This window comes from Heptranchias perlo, chromosome 2, assembly GCF_035084215.1.
Source record: "Heptranchias perlo isolate sHepPer1 chromosome 2, sHepPer1.hap1, whole genome shotgun sequence".
NCBI classification, from domain to species: Eukaryota; Metazoa; Chordata; class Chondrichthyes; order Hexanchiformes; family Hexanchidae; genus Heptranchias; species Heptranchias perlo.
Window position 1 is genome coordinate 74,595,903 of NC_090326.1, and position 21,298 is coordinate 74,617,200.

The 21,298-nt window shown below is 42.0% G+C and overlaps 1 protein-coding gene across 1 annotated transcript in view; it reads left to right on the plus strand.

Annotated features, from left to right (window-relative positions):
* Nucleotides 1-19,318, plus strand: part of thrb (thyroid hormone receptor beta) — a 182,163-nt gene extending 162,845 nt beyond the window's left edge. The window contains exons 8-9 of the mRNA XM_068002949.1: nucleotides 2,201-2,459; nucleotides 11,679-19,318. Coding sequence (XP_067859050.1) covers nucleotides 2,201-2,459; nucleotides 11,679-11,920 — 501 coding nt within the window. The 3' untranslated portion in view covers nucleotides 11,921-19,318. The remainder of the gene's footprint in view (nucleotides 1-2,200; nucleotides 2,460-11,678) is intronic.
* The last annotated feature ends 1,980 nt before the right edge of the window (nucleotides 19,319-21,298 follow it).

Genomic DNA, 21,298 nt, shown 5'->3' on the forward strand with positions numbered 1-21,298 from the left:
AGTTGCTGCTGTTGCACGTGCATATGCAATTGTATTTTTTGTTGGTGGGGGGTGGAATTGACACCCTTTTAGTTCCAACATTGTCCCTGTTGATGAGGGAAACTCCATATAGTAACAACGAAGAAACTGCTTCACTACTTGTACAAGAAGAAGCACAAATTTCCTCAGCACTCTTAGGCAGCTGGGGGGTCTCACACAGGTTACCGTTCACTTAAAATTCACGATCTGTGTGCAGGCAGCACACTGTAACTGAACCAGGAAACCAACAGCTTGTTAGCAGCGGCTAAACCCTAGTGCCAAAAGCTTTTATTTAAAAATATAGCTTGTAAAAAGATTTATTTTCCCCTATAAGTTGTAATGACATTGAGCCAAAGAGTAGAACCATGCAAGGGACCCAAAATCCAGCTCATCCAAGTGCTTTTTTTGGGGGCTGCTTCACGGTGATACATCCAGAGTTTTTACTGCGAGAAGCAGCACTCAGAAGTGTTGCTTGTTTTTAACTTGCTATATGTAGCTGTTAGAATTGGAGCTGCAATCCTACTATTTGCTGGGAACATGTTTGAGGAAAGTTTTTTAAAAATCAGAATATGGTGAAGAAGGAATATTAATCTCATTAAAATGCTTTTGATTACTCTCTTACCCCATTTTCCCCGTGTAGTTGATCTTCTCAAACAGTGGTGTTGTTTGTCCAATGGGAGACCAGAGTTTTGAACACTCGCAGCCACAATAAAATAAAAAGATCAAAACTTTAAAAAAAACACATCTATTGGCTGATATTATTTGTGATATGTGAAATATGACGTAGAAATTGCTGATTGGCAAAGTTCTGAAATCTCACAATCAATTAGGTGTAAAATTCCAAATAAGTGAAGTTTTCTTTTTTAAGTATGTATTGGTCAGAAAGTTATTTAAATTCATGTTAAAACTGCTCAGAAGTGTTATTTAGAAGTTCCTAGAGAGTGTGTGTGTGTGTGTGTGTGTACAAAACAACAGTTACTCTGCACTGTGCCTCAACAATCCTGGGATGGGGAGGGAAAAATCAAACAGGATTCCCACTTCTGACCACTGTTCGGTGTCCCCTGCTAGAAATGCGTATGTGTGAACATCAGGAGGGGACAGGGTCAACCCTGATGCCCCTTACTTTTGGCTAGGATGATGAAACTCACTATGTAGACTTGCAAAAGAAGATTGGCAACTTGATCAAGGTGCTGGTGGATGCCTATGAAATCATACCTGAGCAAGATGCTCATGCCTTCAGGAGAGGAGTTGGAGAGAGGAGAAAACATTTGCGACATTGCCAGTAAAATGATTAGAACTGTTTAGAAGAAGAATATGCATTTATAAAGCACCTTTCACGTCCTCAGGACCTCCCAAAGTGCTTCATAGCCAATGAAGTAGTTTGGAAATGTAGTCACTGTTGTTATGTAGGCAAACGTGTGTTTCTGTTTTTGCTTCAACTGGATGCCACAGATATACGGCTTAAGACTGAAAATCTCATACCTAGGATTTGTCCAATGTTGACTAGGCATGCAAACTCTGGGTAGCCAGTTATGTGCCCCTCTTTTGCCCTTCTCTGAACAATCCCACACTTGGAAACAAGATGGTATCCAACAGGTGAAATACAAATGTACTGAAGTTTTGAAGTAGTTCTGTTCTTACTTGGGTGTTGCTTCCTGTCATAATTGGCTAGCACGTCTGCCTTCAGGGGATCTGAACCATTTTTGTGGCTACAGCTGCGTACAAACAGATTCAAACTTCAACTAGTATGGTTCAGGGAATAAATCTATGGACTGGGCTGGGCTTTGCTGGGCCGTGCTGTCCACAATGTCCGAATAGGATCACACATGAAGAGTAGCCAATTCGGCATGGTCAAGAGAGCTGAAGGAGCCTAAAGATGCAATCTGCAGCAAACTGAGCACCCTCAAAAGAAGAAGAGAAAAAATTGGAAGAAAAAAATAAATAACACCCCTCCTCACACCATACATAAGTGATACAAATCCTGAATATGTTTTCCTTGGGACTAATCTGCAGGTGATTAATTCTGGTAGCTTAGTGTTTCTCTTTCAATTGTTTTGTAATTTCAAGAAAACCAGCTTGTTGATTAAATGTAGAATGAAAATTAGCAAATGTGATTATATTGGTGCTTGAGTACAATTCATGTTTTAAGGTGTAGACTGATTCCTTCTTCTTTATTTTCTAGCTGCCATGTGAAGACCAGATAATCCTACTGAAAGGCTGTTGCATGGAAATTATGTCCCTTAGGGCAGCAGTTCGCTATGACCCTGAGAGTGAGACTTTAACTTTGAATGGTGAGATAGCTGTCAAAAGAGAGCAGTTAAAAAATGGAGGCCTTGGTGTTGTATCTGATGCAATCTTTGATCTGGGAATATCTTTGTCTGCATTCAACTTGGATGACAGTGAAGTGGCTCTGCTCCAGGCTGTGCTTTTGATGTCTTCAGGTATAATGCTTTTTCCTACAGTGTAATATAAAACATTTTACTCCAAATGCATTACTACATTTTTTAGTTTTACCGGCTCGGGGCTGAAGTAGCAGTTAAAATAATAAACCGTGCATTGGGGACGTGCTAGCCTAGATTGTCTGATCAGCGTAAGCCTGACAGGAAGTGATGCAGTGCAAGAACAGCACCCACCTGACTTGTAGTGCAGTGACTGCACAAATATTTCCAAGGTCAGCGTTATTTGGATAATCTCGGGGGGCTTCTGGCTTGGAAAGTGTTTGTGGTTGGGTGGTTAGTCATTGCTGGACAGGAAATCGTGTGCTGCTGCAGGATTTAATGGCCTACAGCGGTTTATAAAGAAAGCAGACATTGTCGTTTGCAAGGCAACACCCTTTCTGCAATCGTCATTGCGAGCAGTTTGGCGGAGCACAAAACAGCCCATTTCTCCGATTGGGGTCATAGAAATTCTGATGGAGAAAATGAGGCGTGGGAGGTGGGGCACTCTCTTCAGGATGGAGAATCGTAGGACTCCAGGCATTCGGCCCAAAAAGAATAGGAGATGACAACCAACATGAATGCTGTGAGCAACATGCCATGTACTTGGAGGCAACGTAGGAAGACATTTGATGATTTTAGCAGGTCAGTCAAGGTAGGAGAGCCCACTGTTACCTTCCATTAATTTAGCATACTGAGCGCTTATGACACTTACAATTACCTCCCCCTCACAAAGCCTTAAATTACTTTCATTGCTTGCCATCAATACTCATTGTACACAGGTTACACGTAGAACCCTCAGCCTTCTCCTGGAAATTCTCCTTCACTCACATCCTTGCTTCATTCAGGCCAAATGAATCACCTCATCTAATGGAGCTGCATGATGCCTGATGGATATCATTACAGACACTGTGGACTGTGTGCAGACTGTTGGGTATCACCATATATCATTGTGACAAATGCTTAACCTTTCACTTATACTCTGGTTGCAGGTGAAGACAGCCCATGAGAAAAGATAGCATGCTCAGGAAGAAGTCCCCCTAGCATTCACACTGGTTCCTGTATAAGGAGGCAGCCTTATAAATCCTGGAAAGAGGGGGCTGGGGATGGAGAAATAGAAATAGAACCATGAGGCATGGATCTCATTGATGTCATTAGTTCTGCTGTGGCACCAATCATTGACCATGATGAGGCAGTGTCCAGCAGAGCAAAGGCATATTTGGAATGGACACACCCAGACCCTTCCATAGACCCCCTCCAGTGGCTGCAGGGGTCAAATGCCCGTTTAGTTGCGGAAGTAGCAGACCCTGCAGCTGCTCCACCTCAGGACTCGGGTGGTGAGAGACAAAGGTCACCTCAATCCCAAGAGAACACAAAGCAGCCCCCTCACATATTTCTGCCACTTGGGTAGCACCTAAATGAAACATAGGACTAGGTTTAAGAACACTGTCACTAAGGAAAGCGCTGTGGAGGCAAACACTAGGCATTCACAGTGCTGGGACTTCGGAGTTGGAGGGTCTCTATCTGAGGGGGCTGATTGTGAGGATCACTTGTTGAGTTCTCTGCAGTAGTTCAGTCCTTCCGTTCATCCATGTGTTCCTGCAAAAACTCTCAGTCAGACATTGAATGCTTAGTTGTGGTGGCTTTGGGATTTGCTTAGTTTCTTAATTACTGGCTGAACAAAAAAGCAAACTAAATAGTAGAGCAAATACAGCACAGAGTTTCTCCCACTCCCCTGGTGCAGGGGTTAAGATTAAATAAAAAGTGTCCAGATTACCTACCCTAGCCTTGGATTGCCTTCTAGCATTTCAGAGTTTAATTTCGTAAAGCTGCCCAGCTGCTACTATCAATGATCTGACCTTCAGTGTTGCACGACATTCTTAATCACCCAGGTTTTGTGTTACATATACCATTTTCCAGGTAATTTACAATGACACGACAATGAAAGAAATTTGATGCTGGTGTTAGAGAGGATTATGTTCCAAGAAACCTTTTTTAATACTGTAGACCGAGAAATTCAGCTGTGTACACACACACAGCAGGTCAGTCAACATCTGTGGAGAGGAAATGAAAAGTTGACATTTTGGGCTGAGTCCTTCCAAAACTGAAAAATAGTCACACATTTTAATAGAATCAGAAAAAATGGATGGGGGCGGAGAAATAAAAACAGATATTCCAAGCACAAAAAAGATATTAATCAGCTGAATGACCTGTAACCTGCTTAAATGAAAAGCAGGAGATTGTTCGGTGATGTAAAAGAGCATCTCGGTCAGGCAGTAGAGAGAAACACTAAAGAAATTAAAGGGAAAAAAACATGCAACTAGCTAACAGTGAAAAGCCGACCAAAAGGAATAGGCAAGAAAATGGGAGAAATTGAATACACAGAAAGCCTGCAGTTCAGATCGAGAATGAAAATTCAAAAGGCTGGCAAAACAGTGGGCCCATCAGCTCCAAACAGAGGAAAAAACAGACCAACACCAAAGGCGAAGATCCTTCCCCTTACTATCACAATGTTCTGGCAAAGGGACTCCACCTCAAATGTCAACTCGTGTCCCCCTCCCCCCGGACACCACAGACCCACTCCTAGCATTACAAGTTACTAAAGTCAGAGGCTGCAGTTTGCGCAGGTGAGAGACAAGATACTGGGCCCGATTTTACCAGGGGTGCGGGTTCTCGGCGGGTGGTCCATCGGGCGCGTTGAAAACGTGCCTGGTGAAATTAGTGGGTTTCCCGCGCGATCGTAGCAGGCAAACCACTAATTGGATCCACTTACCTGGTCCTCCGGGTTCCCCGCTGCTGATCTGCGCGTCGGGCGGGCTGCGCATGCGCAGTAAGATCTGTCAGCTGGAGGCGCTCTATTTAAAGGGGCAGTCCTCCACTGACAGATGCTGCAAGAAATAGCAAAGATGACTGCATGGAGCAGCCCAGGGGGATGGCTGCTCCCAGTTTAATGATCCCTCACCCCAGGTATCATTAGATGGGGTGAGGAGGAGGGGGAGGACAGAGATCTTCCACCCGGCGGGCGGGAGGAAGCGGCCCGCCTCTGCCACCAGGAAGGCCTGGCTCGAGGTAGCAGAGGGGGTCACCCACGCCACCAACATATCGCCCACCTGCACACAGTGCAGGAGGCGCTCCAATGACCTCAGTAGGTCAGCCACAGTGAGTACACGTAGTCTTTCCCCTACACTCCGTCTGCTACATTACTGCCCCCACCCCACATCTCCTTCGGCACTGCCAACACTACTCTGTCACATCACCCCTCATACCCACTCAAACCCCATCCTCATCTTACCTGCACCTACTCACCTCGCCAGTACTCACCCCGCCACTATCACGCAACCCAATCCTCATACAATCTCATGGCTCTATCCCATACTCACCCTCTCGTGCATCTCTGTTACGGCCAGCCTCACTCAACCTGCCACCACCTGTGCTGCAGCCACAGGGCATGCATCACATATGTGCAGTAGGCAGCGTAAGGCAAACGTGTCGTGAGCATGAAGGGGATGCACAAGGGTGTTTGAGGGTTTGTCATGGTTGTTACTTCTATTGAATTTCAGAACAACTCACAACACACATTCTATTGGCACCACTACTGCCATGTCTTCGCGAATCCTGTCCGGTTTGTGCAATAAAGCCCACTCCTGGGTATCACTATGAGGACCCACCACTGATGCCACCCATTGTGTCACTGCAGAGTGGGTGTAGGTGTATTTGCAGGGCTCTTCTGCGCAGACGACTGAGAGACATCGGCGATGTCCCCGGTGGCACCCTAGAAGGATGCGGAGTAGAAGTTTGGGAGGGCAGTGGTGACTTTGACAGCGACAGGTAGGAAGATGGTGCACGGGCCAGCCAGGAGCAGCTCGGCATGAAAGAGGCTGCAGATGTCCACAGCTACATGTCGAGTGACTCTGAGCCTCCGTGTGCACTGCTGCTCAGAGAGGTCCAGGAGGCTGTGCCTCGGTCTGTAGACCCTGTGGTGAGGGTAGTGCCCTCTGCGACGCATCTCTCTCTGCGGTAGCCCTCCCTCCTGCTGTACAGGTGGATGTGTCACAGCACTCTGTTGTGGAGCTCCACGTGTCAGAGGTGGACGGCGTGGATGGTGATGCCGTTCGCCCTCCGAGGAGGTCATGACTGCAGCTACGGCGGCCCCCATCCGCAAGATGTACATTTGAGGGGGTCCGCAAGGTAGGTACATGTCTCCGGACCCCGGGATAAGTGTGCAGGTTGGTGACTTTGACTGTCAGGAGGAGGGTGGTGGAGGCCAAACTTTGTCCCAAGTGACAGAGTGGCCTCCTGCAATGAGTGAGGGTCTCCCCCCCCCCCCCCCCCCAACCTGTCAAATGGACCTTTGCAGCTGCCACAGGCTGATAGCTGCAACAGGTCCATTTCAACTGGGAGTGTTTCCCCCAGTACGGGAAACAGTCCCATGTTGCTCAAAAATCAGGTCAGTTAATGACCTGAAATAGCAAAGTAAATAGCGTCAAGTGGCATCCCGCTGGCTTTAATTGCCTGCAGGATTCCCACCAGCGGGGGCTGCGCGCGCATGCATGCGCGTCAGCGGGGAACCCGGAAGTGGGCGGGATCGAGGCGCGATCCGGTCCCGCTCCTCCATTTCGCAATTTTCGAGGCCCCCCTGCCGAGAACGCACCCGAGAGCGGGTGCTAAAATCGGGCCCACTGTTTCTGAAATTTGTGACGAGCTTGGCTGTAACAGTGGAAGAAGCCAAAAACAGAGATGTCAGAGTGGGAATGGGAAGGGAGTTAAAGTGATGAGCCACAGAGAGGTCAAGGTCACACTTGCAGACAGAACAGAGGTGTTTGGCAAAGCAGTCTCCTAATCGGCATTTGGTCTCCACGATGTAGAGGAGACCGCACCATTAGCAACAAACGCAGTTTACTAGATTAGAGGAAGTACATGTAATTTGCTGTCTGTCACATAAGAAGTGTTTGGAGCCCTAGATAATGGTGTGGGAGGAGGTGAGTGGACAGAAGTGGCAACTCTTATGGTTGTATAGGAAAGTGATGGGGGAAGGGCAGCTGGAATGTACACTAATGGAAGAATGAACAAGTATGTCGCAGAGAAGGTGGTCCCTCGAGAAAGCGGCGGAGGGTGGGGGGGAGACATGTTCGGTGATGGGATCATTGTAGGTAGCAGAAAATGGTGAAAGATGATCCGATAAATGAGGGGACTGGTGGGTGGGAGGGAACCCCATGGTGATTGAGAGAAATGGGAGGGGGAGGGGGGAGAGCAGAAGTATGAGAAATGGAATGGACCCTGGTAAGCACTGTGGAAGGGAAATCACAGTTGAGGAAAAAGAAGGGCATTTCAGAAGCTGTGGTACAGAAGGTAGAGTCTCCAGAGCAAATGCAACAGAAACAGAAACTGGCAGAAAAGTATACGAACATAGGAAGGAACATAGGAACAGGAGTAGGCCATTCAGCCCCTCAAGCCTGTTCTGCCATCAACTCCATCTACCCACCTTGGTCCCATAACCCTTAATACCCTTGCCTAACAAAAACCTATCAATCTCAGTTTTGAAATTTTCAATTGACCCCCATCCTCAACGGCTTTTTGGGGGAGAGAGTTCCAGATTTCCACTACACTTTGTGTGAAGAAATGCTTCCTGATATCATCCCTGAACAGCCAAGCTCTAATTTTAAGTTTATGCCCTCATGTTCTGGTCTCTCTCACCAGAGGAAATAGTTTCTCTCTACCCTATCAAATCCTTTAATCATTTTAAACAACTCAATTAGATCACCCCTTAATCTTCTGTATTTAAGGGAATACAATGCAACCTGTCCTCATAACTTAACTCTTTTAGATCCAGTATCATTCTGGTGAATCTGCGCTGCATCCCCTCCAAGGCCAATATACCTTTCCTGAGGTGCGGTGCCCAGAACTGAATATAGTACATCAGATAGAGTCTAACCAGAGCTCTGTACAGCTGAAACATAACTTCCACCCCCTTTGTATTCCAGCCCCCTTGAGATAAAAGCTAACATCCCATTAACCTTTTAAATTATTTTTTGTACCTGTCCATTAACCTTTGGTGATTTCTCTACTTGGATCCCGAAATTTCTCTGCTCATCCACAGTTCCTAGTTTCTTGCCATTTAGAAAATACTCTGATCTATCCTTCTTAGGTCCAAAGTGGATGACGTCACACTTTCCCACATTGAACTCCATCTGCCACAGTTTTGCCCACTCACTTAATCTATCAATGTCCCTTTACAATTTTCTGTTCCCATCTACACTATTTACTGTGCCACCTAACTTAGTGTCGACAGCAAACTTAGATATCCGGCTCTCTATTCCTTCATCCAAGTCATTTATAAATATAATGAAATGCTGCGGTCCCAGTATAGATCGCTGGGGGACACCACTAGTCACATCCTGCCAATTTCAGATGAAATCTTTACAGGAAGTATGTTGGGAAGAAACTTACTCCAAGTACTCTTGGGATTCACTAGGTTAATGATGGATGTTTTTTGCAAACCCATCGCCAGAGATAGAGAGAAGAGAATTCAAATATGTGTTAGAGTTACGGGTCAGGATTTTCCGGTCTCCACTGATTGGGGTGCATCTTCGACAGGACAAGACTTCCATTCTCCCCAGAGACAGGACCTTGACCCTGGCCAAATATCCAGCCTCGGGGTCATTCACCCACTTGATGTCTGCTCCCAGGCCTCTGCCATTGAGTCGCACTGAACTTAGGGTGGAAATTTCAAGCAGCATGCCTCAGAGGCCTGCCGTAGTGGGAGAAAGCAAATTGCCTCCATGCTGCCTGCGAAAAAAGATGTTTCTTTATGTTACAATTTTACTCGCCCCTCTTCAGTCTGTGCAAGGCAGCACTCTGCAGACACTTACTTGTACAGGCCCTGGCCCCATGTTTGCCCTTCATTTAAATACATTTGCCCACATATGGTTGGCGCAGCAAAGTGTGTCGCTAAGCAATTTTACAGCCCCTCCTCCAAATCCGCTGCAAAATCAGCTGTAGGGAGTCGGAAAATTTTGGCTTAAGTAATTTAGCATCATGCCACCAGGACAACAATTTGCATTTATACAGCCCCTCTAACAGTAGTAAAACATACCAAGGCTCTTCACAGAAGCATAAGGAAAAAATGACAGAGCCAAAGAAGGAGATATTAGGAGGGGGAGCTAACTTGCAAGGACGTTGGATTCCAAAGTAAATCTGATCCTAGGTACATACAGGGATCTCAAACCCAGTCAGCCTAAGACTCCTCAGTGGACAGAAAAATGGTTCAATGTAAAACCTTGTGAAAGCGCAGAATAAAGATAAAAGCAACTGTGATGGTTGCAATGTGATGATAAAATACCCAGCAATGGTGCGGTGGCCATATTTGCCAGGAGCAAGGTGTTCATGTTGCCTCAGTAAATATTTGACCCTGGCTGTGGCCCAAGCAACCACCTGCACAATGGCAAAAACTTGGAAGCAGATGGTTTGCATTCTCTACTGGACGGAGAATGAGATGGAGACCCAGAAAAAAAGGGAGAAGACAACTTAAAATAAAGGGGGAAAATAACATGTTGATTTACAAGACTTATGTTCATAATCTGAACACCTCGGTAGGAGCTCCTGGGCTAATTGTATAATTAGAATGCTATCGGAGACAAATTGCAGAGTGTTAAGGAAGTACATTCAGGCATTCCAAATCTTCCATTACAGCAGTAATTGACTGTTCAGAGTATGTCAGTCAGCGTTTATTTGTTAGAAATGTTATACTTCCTGCTACTGATGTTTTTCTGTTTTGTAGTACGGTTTATAAAGTGGTAATGTGCTGCCTAATACAAAAAAAAGTATTTGCATTACTACAAAATCTGTCACAAGATGCATAAATTCACTTCCTATGTCACAATAACTAGTAACGGTTATGTATTGTTCATGGGGTGCATTTGTTGATCATGGTCAGTTTCTCTTAGAATTACTATATAAAATTTGATGAATTTCATGGATTCCCCTCATTTTGTGGATTCTTTTCAATAAATATTGCCCATGAAAAACATAGGACCCCAAGAAAATGCCCTAGGCCTTATATTCTTTATTCTGCATCATTCACACACCATAGGTGTATGGCCCAGCTTGATTGGGCTCTGAGGAAACTACACACAAAGCCCACCTGTTGTCATGGCATTGCAGATAGTGGTCTCCTACTTCTGTATCATATCACACCCTCCAACCTGCTCCATTTTCCTTAGCTAAATATTTTTTGTTTGTGCTAGACCTCTTGTCAACTAAAGTTTCGGACAAAATCTTCAGCTTCTCTCGTGGATTTGTTTAGAACAGACGGAGGTTAGACTATATTAAACATTTTGTTTGTTTATCCAAACTCTCAGGGATTTTGTGGGGGGGGAGTGGGTTTCCAGATTTCCCAGGAGCCTATGGTGTTGACTCCAAGCAACAAACCATCAGAAATTCTCAGACTAGGCTGCCTTTTTCAGGACAAACGTGCAAAAAAAACCACAAAGATACGTCCTTACGAAGAATCCTGTGATCCCTAAATGGCCATTTAGAGAAGACTTCCATTCTCCACAATGTGTAGTGAGGTCAAAAATTAATTTGTTATTGCACAGTAAAAATATTCCCACATGGAAAAACAAACTAAAACAAAAACCGTAAATCTAAAAAAATTGAGCCACTCCTAGTCCAACACCACTGAGCACACCACAACCAATTGGCCATCTATCTCAGCAGATGTGTAGCTTTGTGGGGTGAGGGGGTTACTATTATGATTGGCTAAGTTTCAATTTGGCTTAAGGTTAAAACAAACTCACACAATGGCACAGGTCCTGGTGTGCTTTAATTGGTGGTAATGGTAGACTAATATCTTCAAGTAATAGTTTGATTTATACTGCCAATAATCTTCCAATTAAAGATATATAATTGGTCATGTGCTTACTCTGAAAATACGCAGACAGCTTCTGATACATAGGTAACACTGCAGTAGTACTGTATACTGCTGATAGCCCAGAAATTCCTGCTTCTTTGACATACTGAGTTGTGTTGGATTTTGGGTGCTCATATTTGTTACTGATTTGAACACAGCTCTCCCATTAACATCAAATTTGCTGTTCTAACAAAATTTATAAAATTATTTTTTGTATTATGACTATCACCTGATTTTTGACCTTGGATCAGGTTGTACTAATTTGACAATTTGTATGCTGGTTTAAGTAATGGTGACTCTTCATTGTTCTTGTGTAGATCGACCTGGCCTTACCAGCATAGACAAGATAGAAAAAATCCAGGAATCCTTCCTTCTTGCATTTGAACACTACATTAATTATCGCAAACACAATGTTGCTCACTTTTGGCCAAAACTACTGATGAAGGTGACAGACCTGCGAATGATTGGAGCCTGCCATGCAAGCCGCTTTCTTCATATGAAGGTGGAATGTCCAACAGAACTTTTTCCACCATTATTCCTGGAAGTCTTTGAAGATTAGAAATCTAACTTTAAACAGCTGCACTACCCTAATATCTGTGAACTGCATTAGCACTACTGAGCAATGTTTTATTGCACTTCACAGAGTACCTTTTTCCAGATATGGTGGGAAACATTCCATTAATGCGGGTACTAGTGATTTTGTGAACGTAGCTTTTTGTATACATTTTTGCTTATCTTGTGGACTAATGTTGTTAATGTTCGTTTTCAAATGAGACAATATGGTAGAATATTGTTTTGTGGTAAGGAACTCCAAACTCCTAGTGTCATCTGAATTTTCTCTTGCATGGATCTTTAGTGAATTTGATATGACTAATGACACTGCAGCTATCGCTGCAGATTGGTTACCATTGCAAAAGGCCGAACCAATTTTATTTTTAGGGCATTTTCAGAGATACTCCTGAGGTGAAAAGTGAAGTCTTGCTCTATAACTGGAACCAATTTGCAAGTATAAACAAAATGGCGGCTGGAACTCCTCTTTTCCACCCCCTCCCTCCCCACCAATATCTGATTTGTATTCTTACCATTATTCATTCACTATTCATGTAAGTATTCGACCCAGGACTATGAAGTATGTGCAAAATAGATGCAGTTTAAGTGTACAAAAGTAAATAAATAAACACTCAACAACATTTCAGTACACTTTAGGAAGAATAAAGTAGAGGACTGAACAACACAATAGGTTACTACATTATCTTCCAGCATTTTCAACCAAGATGCCAATCCCAGCAGCACAAAATGTACACATTGTGCCACGAACTAACAATCCCAATCAGACAGACTGGAGGGATAGCCAGGGGGTTTAAAATGGAAATGTTCACATTTTTGCCGTAAGGGTTTCTCTTCTAAGATTGGAGTTAAGACACATTGTGAGGAATAGGTATATAGAGCTCTATCCTGGCTTTGGCTATGCTGCGCCTGACCTGAAAGTGTTTGATGTTGATACTGAGCACCAGCAGTGGAAAAGTATTCTTCCCCAACACTGACGTCCCTTACCCTGAGCAAATGAATTGGAATTTGTGAATTGGCCTGGCCTTGGATCTTCCACTGATATCAAACCTAGAGGTGGGGGGAGGGGAGCAACTTTCCTATCCCTGACAAGTTTTATAATATAATTGGTAGCCCTAACACAGACACATTTAAGTTGTCAGTCTTGAACTCTTTATTATGAACATGCTTGGTGAAGGATCCACTTCTTACAGCACACCAACTCCAGGGCAAAATAGATACTCAAAAATAATCCTTTTATTAAGCTTTCTTCTTTTGCTCATTTCCATAAATGATTTCCCACAGCTTGATAGAGCTCATATTGACATGGTGCTAATCCATTTGCAGGTAGTGCTTTGATGCCTCCTGCGAATGGAGCTAATAACTTCTGCAGCTTTATCTCTTCAAACCGTGGGAATAAATATTAGCATTTAAAATTTAAATATATATGCCTTGATACTGAGATCCTTATAGTGCCATGTGGTTGTATTCACAGTTAGCAGCAATGCATACTCCTTGCATATACTCCAGGTCATGGTCAACATTGCTGATGAAGACTTCAGGACTGCAAGCCTTGTAGATGTAGGCTCTTTCCTGAACAGTTTTCCCTGTGTTCTACCAATAATGTTTACCTGATGGAGTGCACATACTAACTAGAAACCTTGCAATTTTCAATGCATCTTTTTTTAACTGGCAGGATTATGTCGACAGAAAATTGAAGTTCCATGCACAATTGTCTTAAAAGACCAAAGCCAGACTTTTGAAGCAAAAGGTTGGCCCTGGCATGATTAAACCAAAGCTGTTTGTGTTCGCTTGAAATTTTTTGCTGCCTAAAGTCCTGCTTCTACCTGAAACACACTATATAGTGATAAACAGCACTAGACACACAGTAAGGTGGGAGGGAGAAATAAGGGGCAAGATCTTGGGGGTAAAAATATTACATTCAACTAGAGGGTTGGGTAATTAAGCATTGTTTTTGAGAAAGAATTTCTCCTAAAATTTGAAATAGGTTTGGCCTTCTAACAGGGCTTGGTTAGTATATTGCATACATTTTATGTCATTTCCTTGTAGTCATGCTGAATGCCTTTGTAAAGTAATAGATAGTATATCCAAATGCCCACTAGTCACTACTTAGCTGAACTCACAGACTAATTATATTGAATGCACAGACAATCAGGATAAAAAAACTGTGTAGGAAGCCAGAACTCTAATTTTTATATATGAAGCACATTAATTAATACAAAATGATATACCTAAGGAAAACAAGCCACTTTTTTAAAAATCATACCAGATCTATCATGTTTGCACAGTGTTAATTAAATTTATGATATTTCCCTGGTATTTTTAATAAAAGAACGACCACTTTAAGAAGTAGAATTTAAAGAAATAAAGCAAAAGACACCTTTCCGATCTTGTTGCAATCGTGTTTAAATAATCAATATTTAAGTGCTGTGTAAGTATGACAGTATGTTTGTTTTCATTAGCTGTAATGTCCATTGTGTGAGGAAGACAACATTGGCAAAGAGGTGGCAAATAAGCCTAAAGTTGCACTGTAAGGAAATATAATTTGGTTTGTGCTCTGTCCTCAGCAGCCATTAGAAAATCTCTACAGGAATATTCCATCAATTAAATTTGTTTTGCTGTTTGTATATAAATTAATACATTTCTGAATGTATTCCCATTATGTTCTGCGTTGTACAAAGATAAAGTAAACATATGGGGAAAAATGTTTTGGTGAACACATCACTGCATAAGCTATATCTAAATTTGGTGTATGCTTTGTTATCAGTTTGCTTTCTTGCCATGTCAACACCACAATGTTATGTAGTCCTAAAATGGCTTGTCAGACTGCCATCCTGAACTTTTGTGTTTTTAAACTGTAATCCTTTCCAGTACTTCATGACAAAATTGTGTTGTTGAGATTTTTAATGATGCAAATGCTGCCTAATATTGAATGTCCTTTGTACTAAAGGGAGCGGGGAGGGGAGGGGATGCAAAACACTAAAGAAAAGAAAGTATTGTTTAACTCACTATATAACATTCAGATCAGAATTACATTCTTGAGTCCAATCTGGTCACTTTGGCCTGTCCAAAACTCATCATCTGTCCACCACTACCTCCTTCCAAAAAAGCTAGAAAATCTTCAGGTTTTTTTTTAAGTTTACTTTATTTAAAATGATTCATTCTTCAAAAAAAAAGGCAAAGATTTCAATTTGAAATAAGCAAGTACCTTTGCTTCCAAGACAGTTCTGGAATGGCAGAAGGAAAATGTTAAAACTTGTATTATATTGCATTCTCTGTTCAGTTATGTGTGGTTTAAATACCCTGCACGATAGAGAACTTTGGAATATACAGACTATTCCACCCGAGATTGAGCCACTCGTGATTTGATTTTCTTGTGAATTATATAGAGTCCTTACTCTGTAAATAAACTCCATTTCCCATCATCTTCCACTCTATTATCACAGACTCTGGAACAGTGAAAGAGCTAAAGTACTAAGGATTCTCACTTAATTGACATTAATGCACATTTAAGCCACCAGTACCTAAAGACATTACATATTTGTGCATGGGATATTGAAAATATTTCATGAACAGTTTGATCTAACCCAGAAGCAGCAGTGCTGTAGGTAGATAATGTCAATCTGGTAATGTGGTACATTTTCATTACCAATTGGAAGAGCATGTGGTTTAATAATTAGTTGTGAAAACACTAACAAATAGCGGTGCTTCTAACTGTTCAAATTGTTAGAATTGTTTTTGTGTGTGTGTGATACAGTACTGAACTATTTGGAGCACAGGATGGGGGCTGATGGTATTGAGTGATGGTCATATTTGCATCTTTGCTATGGTCTGTTGCTGAACCACCAATAGACTTGGGTTAAAGAAAAAGAATGAACTTGCATTTATATAGCACCTTTTGCGACCTCAGGACATCCCAAAGTGCTTTACAGGTTAGACAGATGCTTTGCATATCCCTGCTCTCTCCCTCGGGTAGTAGTATAGTCAGTGGATGATAAATAATAATTTGCGGAAGCTACTTTCATGGCATAACTTGGACAAGTTCCTGTTTTTTAAAAAAATCCTCAATATACAATCTGTAATTTTCTTCAATTTGGTCGAACATGAGCTATATATAACAGTGCGCTTCGTAAGACACAGTGCAATGATGAATATTGGCAAGAGAATAATCTGAGATACCAGGGATAATTAGAGCACTCTGGGGCACGATGGAGCCACAAAATTGAATCTCCCATTGTTATCCTGCAGTGCACAGCATTGCTTGTTAACATCTATCCACTGAGTGTCTAGACCCACTTTCAAGCCTGTCTTGGAGCAGTCAGTCTACTTTTCCCCTATTTTCTGGGTTTATTTGTTTGCTACATTTTACGTTATTTTCGGTTTGAAAGTGTTTTGTGTGTTTTTTTAGGTTTCATTTTAACAAATTTAGCAAATTATAAAGCTGGTGCATAAGAAAATAGCAATGCTAAAAAGGAAATCACTTTTTCTAATGGAATTGTTTCCTTTATGTTCACCAATATATTTAGAGTAAGTCAGAAAGTTATGGTAGATTATACTTTGCCCTTCCAAAGTGCTGGTCACAATGTGTTACTGTAACTGTAAAGATTTTCTGTTTACAGGGAGGGTTAAAAGATGCATGCAATTTTGCCTCAAGTTTTATCTATTCTTAACAGGAGCTTTAGATTGGGGTGCCAATTAGAAATGATGGGGGAGAAATTGGTCCTTGTGGCACCTGGTTTTTGGGCGTAAAATTCACTTTTGGGGAACAATTTTGGACCGCGATCTTCCTCACCAGAACCCGCCCCCCACTGGATGTGTGCTAGCTGCCAGTTTGGCAGCTGACGACTTCTGAGTGCCCAGGGAGCCTGCGTAAAATGGCCATTGGGCCCCTTGTATATGCCAGTCAAGCCTAACACCTGTTTTAGGTGCCAAATGCAGGAAAAACTGGGGTAAGCATTCCCTGCAGGCTCCACTCAGTTTTTCCAGGTGTACTACGGCATAACCAGCAGTCGCTCAAGGGACTGCTAGGGGCCACCAAAGAAAAGGCTAGTTTTTGTTTTTCACTTATCTTAATGTGGAGGCATGAGGAGCAAGAGTGTGGACCGCCGCCAATCCGCATTCGGCTCTCCCCTCGACCGGTGAGCTGCGTCGGCGTCCGTAGCTCGCCAGTATTATGGAAAAGAGGCACGAGGCCCAATTTAGAACAAGGCTTGGGCCTGCAAGCATACCAGACTTGCCACTCACATCAGGCCAGGAACTGGTGCAAAACAAATTTCTCCCCTGAGATGTTTTATATCTTGGGGGAGAAGGGCAAAAATTACCATTGTTGAACTCCCAATTATGGCTTGTGGAGCAGTCTGCTGCCTAGACTGGCTGGAGAAGGGCACATGATAACAAGCAGCATGCAAGGAGAGACTAGGGGACAACAGTAACTTTAAAGTGTAATTCAGGTTTAAAACTTAGATTGAATCGGATTCCAGAATCTCAATCATAAAGCACAATTATTAAACAATATACAATTTATTTTATATAAAACCTATTTATAATACACTATGATTGCCCAACCATGATTGAAGTCTAAAGTCCTATATATGAGATTAATACTGCTTTACAGAAAAAAAATAGATGTATAGATAAACAAACTTAACCTGATTTACTTTGTTGCGTTTAAATTATCCATATTGTTTCCTTACTACTCTGTATTGCCACATCAATCCATTGGAATTGTGCTGGGTTCAATTTCCAATTAAATCTTAATATAAATGAGCTGAAACTAAACAAAATCCTGTCTGATTGTACAAGAAGGCTTAGTATTATTAGAAAATTAAAATTCAGATGCAAATAATTTTAGCCCTGAAAGTCCTATATTTGCATTTCTAACAGGGTCTCTGGATAACAATCAGGGGGGGATCCTTGGCTGATTTTTTTCCCCCATTAACCCACAGGTACTGAGACCAATTGCAATGTCCCTACTACTTCACCAACTGAAATCACCTAACTCAGCATAAGACCAGGGATGGAACATGGTACCTTCCTGGCCTGTATGGCTTGCTGACCCGTTGGAGGAACTCATTATGTGGTTATTCAGTTTTATCACTGGGTGCATTTAGCATACTCGTACCAATTTACTACAGGAAGAATTGCACTTAAAATCAGTATGCTTTAATGTTGTACAACTGGCTGCTCTGTGAGACACCACTGCTACCACTTGGAGCAGACCTGTAACCACCAGTACTTCACCCTGTGTTATACAGTTCAAAGTGTGCTCTCCAGATACAATCCAAAATCTATCATTGTACTGCTGCATATTTTTCACAGTTCAGGTAGATTTGTCTTTTTAAAAATGTCACTCACCCATTGTTCCATGTTATTAAAACCCTAGTGGCAATATTTTAACTTATTGAGACATTCGTTTATTATGTCCATGCATGTTCTCTGTTGGTGTCCTTACTGGGTGCTTATAGTTAAACATAACATTGATATTGTCCCTTGTGAAAATAGATTGAACACTGTGTGAAGGTAGGTGTTATAATGGAGGTGGTGCCATATCATAGCTCAGCAAAATAAGCTTTCTTTGTTCCCTTGTTTAGAGGTTAGAAAAATGTTTCTTAAAGTTCACACATGTAATACAGTAATGGATGAAAAATCATTGTGTTCAACCAATAATACTAGAGTTTGTGATTCTTTTTCCTTCATATATCCATCATCCTAAGTGTTAATTCTCATTCATTTGGTTCCCCTGGAACTGTTGAATTCATGTCATTAGAATTCATTTTTTAGTCGGCTTAGTGTCTGATACGTAGAAACCCAACCCCACACTCGAGAGTCTCCATTATCAGTAGAAAGCTTAAATGAATGGAGCTACTAACATTTGCTGATATTCAGGAAAAATTGTTAGAATCCTTATAAAGGAGTTCCCATTTACCTCTTTAAACTTCTGGAATCGAAATAACAACTTCTGGCTGCGTTTAAGAAATCTCCAGTATAACTGGTGCAATTGTTATTTTTTGCTATTAAATGGCACATTAATGCTTATGGCTGGTGATTATTCTTTATGTAAATGCTGATGACCTAAGGTATTTTTCCTAATAAATTGTAAGATAAAATGCAGAACCCAAAAATAACTACAGTGTAAATAATTAGGCTAGGCTGAAAATTGCTGATAATCTCTTTGTTAATTATACAGACTTATATTGCACACTGTGAAGAAAGAGTTATACGATGCAGTTACTTGCTCTAAAACAACGTTTGGGTAGTTGCTGTTGACAATCACATTGTATGCATCGTGTAATGAGTATCAAATATGTTTTAGTAATGTTGCAGAACAATATTTTATGTAATTGTGGATGCTGTATTTTAGTATAGATATTTTAAGTAATAAAACAAATCTAAGGAGAAAGAGTGTAAGTAATTTATTTATGATTCGGTCTTTAATCAAAAATATGAGGAGTATGTCTTGTTCCAAAGCATAAAGGATTTATTAAGTAGTTACAAGATAAGTAGTTAAGATGTTAAAATACAATAGTACCATTATAACATAATAAATAAGACGTCAAGATACAACCTGACAAAACCAAGGTTCCCGGGTTGATCAGTCCAAGTGGCTCAGTCTTTGCTCTGAGAATATTCTAACTAGTACACTTTAAGTCTCGATTTTTTTATATATATATATATATGTTATAAACACCCATTAGTCCTTACAGGACCTTGAGACCCCCTCCTCCCTTTTTTGGGCCCACACATCAATCATTCTTTCCGTTTCCCAAGCTAAACATCACCTGCTAACTCCTGTACATTCCACCACAAGGTAGTAATGCTTCCCATGCCATCATACTTATAAACATTGACAATAAAATGGAGACATGACGTCTCGTGATCTGATCAACCAAGGATGCATTTAGTCAACAAGGTTGAAACAATCTTGAGTACATAAACAACAATATCCAAAGAGTGCCTATGTGAAATGCTGTTTCTTACAAAAAGCACATGGCCTGCGAAATAAATTAGTGATCTCGTAATGTATATTGCTGTTTTTATATAAAATAATTTCAATTTCATTTCCAGCATTTGTTGCAATGCTTTTGAGGGCTTCTATAAACATAGAAACATAGAAAATAGGAGCAGGAGTAGGCCATTCGGCCCTTCAAGCCTGCACTGCCATTCAATATGATCATGGCTGATCCTCTATCTCAATACCATATTCCCCTCTCTCCCCATACCCCATTGTTGACCGGAGGTCACCGGTTACGGTTATTGGCTTAGTACAAAGAGGAGAAGAGTCAATTCTCTCTTAACTCTCAATTCACTTTATTCACACCGTTAGATCATATACATATAGCTTATATGTCTGGTTAGATATAGACATGCAGTTTGCACCAGGTTATACAGTTTTATACCCAAATGCAGTTTGCACCAGGTTATACAGTTTTATACCCAAACTAGGATCTAAACGCACACCCACTAGGTTTCTCTGACACTCCCTGAGTGGTCACAGAATATACGTCGTCTCTACGTCCCTGACGTAGGTTCTTCCACTTCCACGATGGATGGTCTCCGGAGTCTTCACTCTGGCTCCATGCCCCAGATCCTTCATTCTTATTCCGAATCTTATCCCTTCATGTTGTGCTGTCTTTCTCCCTTTGATTTAAGCTTGCTCACCTTAGCCTGTGTCTTCTCCTCATTGGCTCTGTCCTAAGGACTTAGGTAGTATTACCTCATTACTCCTTTTCTAAATAAGGACTTGTGTCTTATCACATCTCCTTTGTCTTTCACAAAACTTAGCTAATTCAAACCGGTTCCAGCCAGCTCAGGCCAGCGACTGAACTCAGGTTACTTCAGTTCAAAAGTTGTTCTTGCTTGTATGTGTCAGCAGCTGGGCTCGGGTTACTTTCTGCAGCCCCTGACCAACACCGTGATGCCTTTTGAGTCCAGAAATCTATCTATCTCCATCTTAAATATATTCAGTGACTTGGCCTCCACAGCCTTCTGTGATAGAGAATTCCACAGGTTCACCACCCTCTGAGTGAAGAAATGTCTCCTCATCTCAGTCCTAAATGTACTACCCCGTATCCTGAGACTGTGACCCCTTGGTATGGACCCCCCCCCCGCAGCCAGGGGAAACATCCTCCCTGCATCCAGTCTGTCTAGCCCTGTCAGAATTTTATATGTTTCAATGAGATTCCCTCTCATTCTTCTAAACTCGAGTGAATACAGGCCGAGTCGACCCAATCTCTCCACATTCGACAGTCCTGCCATCCCAGGAATTGGTCTGGTGAACCTTCGCTGCACTCCCTCTATGGCAAGTATATCCTTTCTTAGGTAAGGAGACCAAAACTGCATACCATACTCCAGGTGTGGTCTCACCAAAGCC